This window comes from Mytilus galloprovincialis, chromosome 7 (assembly GCF_965363235.1).
Source record: "Mytilus galloprovincialis chromosome 7, xbMytGall1.hap1.1, whole genome shotgun sequence".
Lineage (NCBI taxonomy): Eukaryota > Metazoa > Mollusca > Bivalvia > Mytilida > Mytilidae > Mytilus > Mytilus galloprovincialis.
In genome coordinates this window covers 22,164,949-22,173,349 of record NC_134844.1, presented here as the reverse complement: position 1 = coordinate 22,173,349, position 8,401 = coordinate 22,164,949, and the positions used below count along the sequence as shown (strand labels likewise).

General features: G+C 32.5%; 1 protein-coding gene across 1 annotated transcript in view; it reads right to left on the bottom strand.

The window, feature by feature from the left end:
* Positions 1-5,378, bottom strand: part of LOC143084461 (ependymin-related protein 1-like) — a 48,103-nt gene extending 42,725 nt beyond the window's left edge. The window contains exons 1-2 of the mRNA XM_076260815.1: positions 5,082-5,378; positions 3,995-4,006 (exon numbers count right to left, since the gene is read on the bottom strand). Coding sequence (XP_076116930.1) covers positions 3,995-4,006; positions 5,082-5,213 — 144 coding nt within the window. The 5' untranslated portion in view covers positions 5,214-5,378. The remainder of the gene's footprint in view (positions 1-3,994; positions 4,007-5,081) is intronic.
* Positions 5,379-8,401: the final 3,023 nt, after the last annotated feature.

The following is an 8,401-nucleotide window of genomic DNA, read 5'->3' as shown; positions in this document are numbered from 1 at the left end:
CATATTCCCTAACAGTTATTCTGCCTATGCGCAGTTACCCGCGGGAAAGAGGGGTTATTTGTGAAGGTTATTTTATTATAGTGGTTACTATAGTAAAGTATAATAATACGTATTATTACATATCAGTGTAAACATTTTTTTTTTCAAACAGTATGTTACCGGCCCCTGTGATCCAGACATGTATATATGGCGGCACAGGCACTTGTCTCAGAAAACGAATCCTATATTATGTAGGGTTATTGTATGAATATTGGGGAATTGTCCGGAGTAGAATTTAATATTATTGCACGAGCTTGTGAGTGTACAAGGGACAATATTCCCCAATAGTCTTTTTGTTGTTGGGATATATAAGTGCTGAGCCACTCTGTTTTTGTTAGATGTATTTCTATCCATCTGATGTGTTAAGCCTTTTTCAACTGATTTTTATAGTTCGTTCCTATATGTTGTACTGTTACACCACTGTCCAAGGTTAGGGGGAGGGTTGGGATCCCGCTAACATGTTTAACCCCGCCACATAATGTATGTATGTGCCTGTCCTAAGTCAGGAGCCTGTAATTCAGTGGTTGTCGTTTGTTGTTGTGTTACATATTTATGTTTTGTTCATTGTGTTACATTTGTCATTTAGGGCCTTTTATAGCTGACTATGCGGTATTGGTTTTGTACCGTACGCGTACGGTGACCTATAATTGGTAATTTCTGTGTCATGTTCTTTCGTTCTTATGTTGTACTGTTTCACCACTGTCCCAGGTTAGGGGGAGGGTTGGGATCCCGCTAACATGTTTAACCCCGCCACATTATGTATGTATGTGCCTGTCCCAAGTCAGGAGCCTGTAATTCAGTGGTTGTCGTTTGTTGCTGTGTTACAAGTATTTGTTTTTCGTTCATTTATTTGTACATTAATTTGGCCGTTAGTTTTCTCGTTTGAATTGTTTTACATTTGTTATTTCGGGGCCTTTTATAGCTGACTATGCGGTATGGGCTTTGCTCATTGTTGAAGGCCGTACGGTTACCTATAGTTGTTAATTTCTGTGTCATTTGGTCTCTTGTTTAGAGTTGTCTCATTGGCAATTACACCAAATCTTCTTTTTTATATATATCATAGAGGGAAATTTTTGTTTACTTAATCTGAGAATGGAAATTGGGAATGTGTCAAAGAGACAACAACCTGACTAAAGAACAGAAAACAGCCGAAACACTGATAAAATTTGTCGTCTTTGTACTGTGTATTGCACATACAAAAACATTGCGGTATGGGCTTTGATCATTGTTAAAGGTCGTACGGTGACCTATTATAGTTGTTAATTTCTGTGTCATTTGGTCTCTTGTGAAGAGTTGTCTCATTGGCAATTACACCACATCTTCTTTTTTATATTAACCGAACAATAATTAATCTGCCCCGTCATTTTTTTAGTACTGCACGAGATTTTTTTTCTCACTGAAAACTTCAAAGTAACAATAGTCACAAGAACAGTCATTGGAACTTTATATAGGGGGGAGGGGGTCTATATAGTTCAAATGAATTTGTGGTGTCTCAGAGTTAAAACATCAAAGGATCTTATTTTGCCGCAACTGTGAATTAAAAAAATTAGAACTCGACTGGCTCTCTTCAACGTAAATTTCGTGACACCCTATGTTAATTTATAGTCAAACCTGATTATTTTTTAAAGCGACCATTATACTTTCACAGCTGGGGAAAAAGGGTTGGGTTTTTTATGCACCAAAAACTTAATTCCCCTAACGTGTGTATACTACGGCAGACACGTGTAAAAGCCTTTTTATAGAAGTTTTTTTACAACAATAACTTAAAGATTGATTGATTGATTGATTGTTGTTTGTTTAACGCCACATGAGCACAACAAGGCTATATCGCGGCGATATTTCATTTAATAAATTGTTTCTTATCTTACCTCCATTTGCTTGAAATAAAATGCCCAAATGTGATGGCGACCTGGTCCTTCCAAAATCAAAATGAAAATGAACAGGTTAAAATCGTGCCATATTTATCTCGATTTAGCTGAAAACTTTCCCGTTGCTCGCCTTAATTTAAACCAATTTGTTGCTTTATAAAACAATATATCGAAGAAAAAAAGGCAATTTATTATTATTGCATGATATTTTTATTGACTTATGAATTAATCTTAAAATGTTTTCTCGTTTTGATAATTTGTCGCGTTATTTAAAACGATTTATTTTTATGGCGATAAAAAACAAATCGGCTAAATGCCTTGTTAGGCATTTTGTCGAAAAAAATAAATCGCAGTAATAAGAAAAAAAAGGCAATTTATTATTATTGCATGATATTTTTATTGACTTATAAATTAATCGTAATTTTTTTTCTCGTTTTAATAATATGTCGCGTTATTTAAAACGATTTATTTTTAAGGCGATAAAAAACAAAGCGCCTAAATGCCTTGTTAGGCATTTTGTCGAAAAAAATAAATCGCAGTAATGAGAAATAAAGCATTTTCTCGCTAAAAGTTATATCGCCATCTTGGATTATAAGTATTAAAACGAGGGTAATATACGCTTCCGTAGGAACCCGTTTAAAACTATTTTAACGCGTTAAAAGTTACTTTAACGCGTAACATGCAACTTTAACGCGTTAAAAGCAGCTTTATCGCGTTGAATGCACTTCTAATGCGTTAAATACAACTTTAACGCGTTAAATGCAACTTTATTCGTTCAGTGTATCTTCATTAGTTTTTGTAATATGTCATTTGATTGATGAAAACCATTTCAGTTGATATTGAAAGTGTTTTTTTCTACGTTGTGATATTACACTATTGTTTCTAGTTTGTGGTGGTATGTTTTCATTTGCAGCACTTGTTTTTGATAGTATATTGTTCAAGATACCTGTTACAAATAGGATATTAGAACTTGTATGGTTTTCAGTTAACAAACCGTGTTTTCTTTTTTGAAATCTGGTTTGTTAAGGAGAGTGGTTTAATCGTGAGAGGAAGACGAAATGTAATATCTTCATTATCCTCCTCGTCTGAAATGTCCTGGGGTTGAAGTCATACAACTTTGCCAAGTGCTCGGAGCATAAAAATCGTGCTCGAAACAAGAAATCCAGCATTTCAATTTGTTGATTTTCGAGAACGAGTACAAAATTTGGATCCTGGTACCTTTGATAACTATTTACACCACTGGGTCGATGCCACTGCTGGTGGACGTTTCGTCCCCGAGGGTATCACCAGCCCAGTAGTCAACAATTCGGTGTTGACATGAATTTCAATAATGTGGTCATTTTTATAAATTTCCTGTTTACAAAACATTGAATTTTACGAAAAACTAAGGATTTTTTTTATCCCAGGCATAGATAACCTTAGCCGTATTTGGCACAACTTTTTGGAATTTTGGATCCTCAATGCTCTTCAACTTTGTACTTGTTTGGCTTTATAAATATAATCCTTATAATCCATTATAATCCTGGTACCTTTGATAACTATTGACTCGAAAGTGTATGACCCTAAGGCAGGACAACACGCTACTCAACAAAATGCGAACAGATCATATAGTATTCGTTATCAACATTACTCCATAACGCCAACCAACCATGTTTAATCGCGTGACACGATGTTTTAACGCGTTAAATGAAGTTTTAACGCGTTAAATGATATTTTAACATGTTAAATTATATTTTAACACGTTAAATGATGTTTTAACACGTTAAATGATGTTTTAACGCGTTGAAATAATGAATCGTAGCAACGTTATTGTGTTGAATTTAACGCGTTAATGTGATTTATTATGACACATGTGGCCAATGCGACGGATATTTTATCGCGATAAACTTATATTTTCACTTACGGGATAAATCCCAAACTTGATAATTGCAAAGTTTAACGCGTTAGATATTTTGATTTATTTTCGCGTTAAAATCTTGTTTTAACGCGTTAAAACTGTATTTATCGCGTCAAATGTGATTTTATCGCGTTAAATTTTAACGCGTTACTTTATCGGGTTTTTGACATGATCGGCCTCTCATACACACCGACCTAGATTCCTGCAGAAAAAAGAAAAATCATCAACATCAGTTATATTTTTATCTGCAGAATTTATCAAGAATAGTCAAGCAAATATCTTTACAGTTGACTAAAACAATACGCTCCAGGAACAGAATATCTCTCTTAGTAGAAATAGACAGCATTAATATAGAATTAAAAAAAAAATGATGTGGTTCGATTGAAGATTGGACAACCTTCCATCATAGACCAAATTATTTAGATGTAAGCAAGTGTTCCTCATAGTACGGCCATCGACAATGAGCAAGACTCCAATTTGAAAACATGGTTGAAAAGGTTTGCCTCATTAGATCGACACAAAGCACAAACAAACTAACAAAATAATAAAGACACAATGTACTCATCTAAGTGTATTCGCAGTTATTGAAACTTACTTTGCGCTTTAAATCTTAAGCAACCGTGGCAGAAATCTTTCGAAATCTAATTTAAGAAGTAGATTTGCTGGTATGTCAGTAACTGCTAGTAGTCCTTTGTTAGTTTGTAAGTTTGTGTATCATTGTCATTTTGCTTAGCTACTTTTGTTACCTATTCTGACATCGGACTCGGATGTCTTTTAAATTGAGTTTTACTGTGAGTAATGCTGTGTGTTTCTTTATTCTACATTGACTAGTACACATTTTTTTATTTTATAGGGGCCGGTTGAAGCCCGCCTCCAGGTGCTGGATTTTCTCGCTGTGTTGAAGACCCATTGGTGGCCTTCGGATGTTTTTGCTCTTTGTTCTGGATTTTGTGTCTTTGACACACTCCCATTTTCAATTCTCAATTTTATTTTATACATAGCCACTTAAGGCCGAAATAATAAGAATTCGACATTTTCGACATTGATTCACTTTCATTTGTTGCTACGCACACTTATTTCTTTTGTTAAAAAACAATTTTAACTATTGTACACATCTGTGTCATGCATTACGAATTGCAGAATATTAGTTTTCTCTTTTAATGTCAGGATATTCGTTTTTTGAATTCTCCCAGTCCTCTTTCCAAAAATCAAATTCAGCCATTCAATTATCCAGCAGTTGAATAAACAACAAATATATGATATATATATATACGAACCTCTTCATACATGACAGATCCATTGTTTAGTGTGTGAGAAGATGTTTGGTATGTCCATCCTTCCCATTGCTTTGGGAAACAACAGCATAAACCAGAACCAAAAAATGAAATAAAAATCAAGTATCGAAACATTTAAACAAAAGTTAACCGTATGTCTAGATAGAAATGAAAAACACCTGTACGAATTTAAACGTTATCATATATATCAGCAGCAATGTTTGATATTCTTTGTTATAAACAAAGATAAGATATGAATTCAATGGACTTACATTGGACATAAATGAAACATGTTTCTTGCAAATTTGGCATTGTTTCAAATGTGTTGACACTTCTGCCTTATTTCACGTTTGCTAGATGTTATATTAGAAAATCGTGTTAGACTGAGACGGGTCTAGATCACTCATCTGCTGATATGGCACCTGCTGATTTTGCACCATTAACCTGCCGATTTTACCCCTACGTAGAACAACTAAAGTTGCTTCTCTTTGTACACTAACGGGTTTTAAATTAAAAATTAATGCCATGTTACTTTATTAATTAAGTTAAATAACAGCTAACATTAATTATGTAAGATTGCAGGAAAGTATGATTTAAATGGTTTGTAAAATTTGAATTCACTTTTAAAAGTTTTGTCTTTTTTCAATGATAGTGCATAAAATATTGATTTGGGAAACAATAAATTGTATTAATCTTGCAACGATAAAAAACAAGTGAAATGAAATTATTTAAACTAAGTAGGAAATTAACTTATATTTCTTTAAAATATATGACTGTTAGGTTATTTTTTTCTTAAAATTTTATTGTTTGGACACCACTAAAAGAAGTTAACCACACAATTAATATAATTTTATCTATGATTTTATAATGAATGCAAAACGATGATTTGAGTAATTTACGAGATGTAATAAGGGGGAGGATGGTCATTCTAAAATTTGACTTCGTTCACAGTGAACATGATTATCATGATAAATGTAGGGTATCCTTATACTTTCAATGTAATCATGGTGTAAATGTATTTTATAATTTGTATCAATACATAAAATCATTATGCATTTTATTCACATATATTTTTATAGAGGAACCTTAATATCACTAGTGTTAATCTTTTTTTCTTGTGTTTCAAGATTTGCTTCATTAATTAGTAATTACTCATTTTTTCAATTGTTCAACATATACTGACTCTCAGTTTCGCTGTGGTGTTGTCCCAATACGGGTTGAGACAGGACGCTACGAGAGTCTTCCAATAGATCAAAGAACTTGTTTTGTTTGTGACGATATAGTTGAAACGGAGGAGCATGTATTGACTGAATGTCCGTTGTACGACGATCTTAGAGACGAACTGTATAAGATTTTAAACTTTGAAAACGAAAATTTTAGTCTAATGCCGAATTCCTTGAAACTTTCATTTATTTTAACGAGTGACAATATTAATGTGATACAAAAATGTGCCAAAACCTGCAAACTTATTTAACAAGATCGTAGAAGACGTGTTTTATACCGATAATTGATGTAAATATGTTTTAATATTTAACTTTTGTTTTATAATGGCTGGTTTTTTTTAACTTGTAAATACTATAGTTCCTTTTTAATCCGTCTCTCATAATTCTAAAAAGAATGGCACTAATAATTTTAAAAGGTTTCCTTTTATTATGTAAATTGTGTATACTGTAATATTGATGGTGAGACGTTAATAAATTATTATTGTATTGTTGTATTAAATACCCCCACAACTATGGCAAGCCGTTCTCGTCAAAACTATGTTTAAACCCTTTTTTCGAAAAAAATACACACTGAGAATTAAAAACCTAAAATAACACACTGAGAAATCGAAATTACACACTGAGATTTAAAAAGATAAAAAACACACACTGAGAATTCAAAATTACACACTGAGATGAAATAAATTGAAAAACACACACTGAGAATTGTTAATTACACACTGAGATTTCAAAAATACGCACTGAGATTAATATGCAAATTACTAATGAATATTCATGAGATTTATATCTTGATCTCAAGAACTCTTGTCAATATAATGAAACGCGATTCCTTCAACCAACATTCGTAGTAAATTTCAAGACTTAACATCGCTCATATTCATAAGTTTGTTGCCTATAATTCAGAGCATTACTACCAGTAATTAAACATGTGTCCCTTTTCAAAGTTTTCCAACTGTTTCCCTGATTTCGCTAGTTAATCTTTTATATTTTTGTTACGTTTATATGCTATAATAGACACTTGAGTAAAAATTTCACTGCATTCTTTTGCAGATTGTTCCAATGTTTTCTTATAATTTTAGGTTTTTCACCATTTGGTTATATTTTGTAATAAGAGTAAGTGGGTATTTTTCTTGTTCTTGTATTTCTAAAGTTTTTTTTATTGATAATTTGGAACCAAATCGAAGGACTAACGAGTTTTGTCCCCTTGTTGTTTTAAGCTTGTAATAGATTCAGATTAAGTATGCTAATTAGATATGTGCGCATAAAAAGTGCGCACAAATCTCAGTGTGCAATTTTAAATTCTCAGTGTGTAATTTTAAATTCTCAGTGTGTAATTCCAAATTCTCAGTGTGTGTTTTCAGTTTATTTATTCTCAGTGTGTCTTTTTGAAATCTCAGTGTGTAATTTTCAATTCTCATTGTGTAATTTTCAATTCTCAGTGTGCGTTTTTCATTTTTGTAATCTCAGTGCGTCTTTATGAAATCTCAGTGTGTAATTTTTAATTCTCAGTGTGTAATTTTAAATTCTCAGTGTGTAATTCTCAATTCTCAATGTGCGTTTTGAAGTTTTTAAATCTCAGTGTGTAAATTTTTCGAAAAATGGTTTAAACATAGTTTTGACGAGAACGGCTTGCCATACACAACACTAGCAGAACTTGAAGAAGTATATTTAATTTACACTGATACAGTAATATTAAATTAATTGATTGGGGTTTGTTTTACGTTCAGCATCAAATATTTCATGCATGCTCATGATGATATCAAATCAATAATCATTATATAATTTAATACAACGGGAAGGTCTTTAATCGAAATCAATGTCGACAAATTTGAAATAACACTGGAAAATGAGGTTATGTTCTTTTTCACGGGTTCAACCGAACATAAAGTATTTCTTTTTTATACAAGGCTTAATAACACAAAACACAAATATACTATGGGATGTAGGTTTGCAGCATCCAGTCTTTTAATAATACATTCGGAACATAATAACAACATGTGAATAAAAAATTAGAATGGCAGGTGTTACGCAAAAAAACAGTCCTTATCACATTCTCTTCCCTAGAAGTAAGATCAACAGCCTGAACAATCTACAAAATAT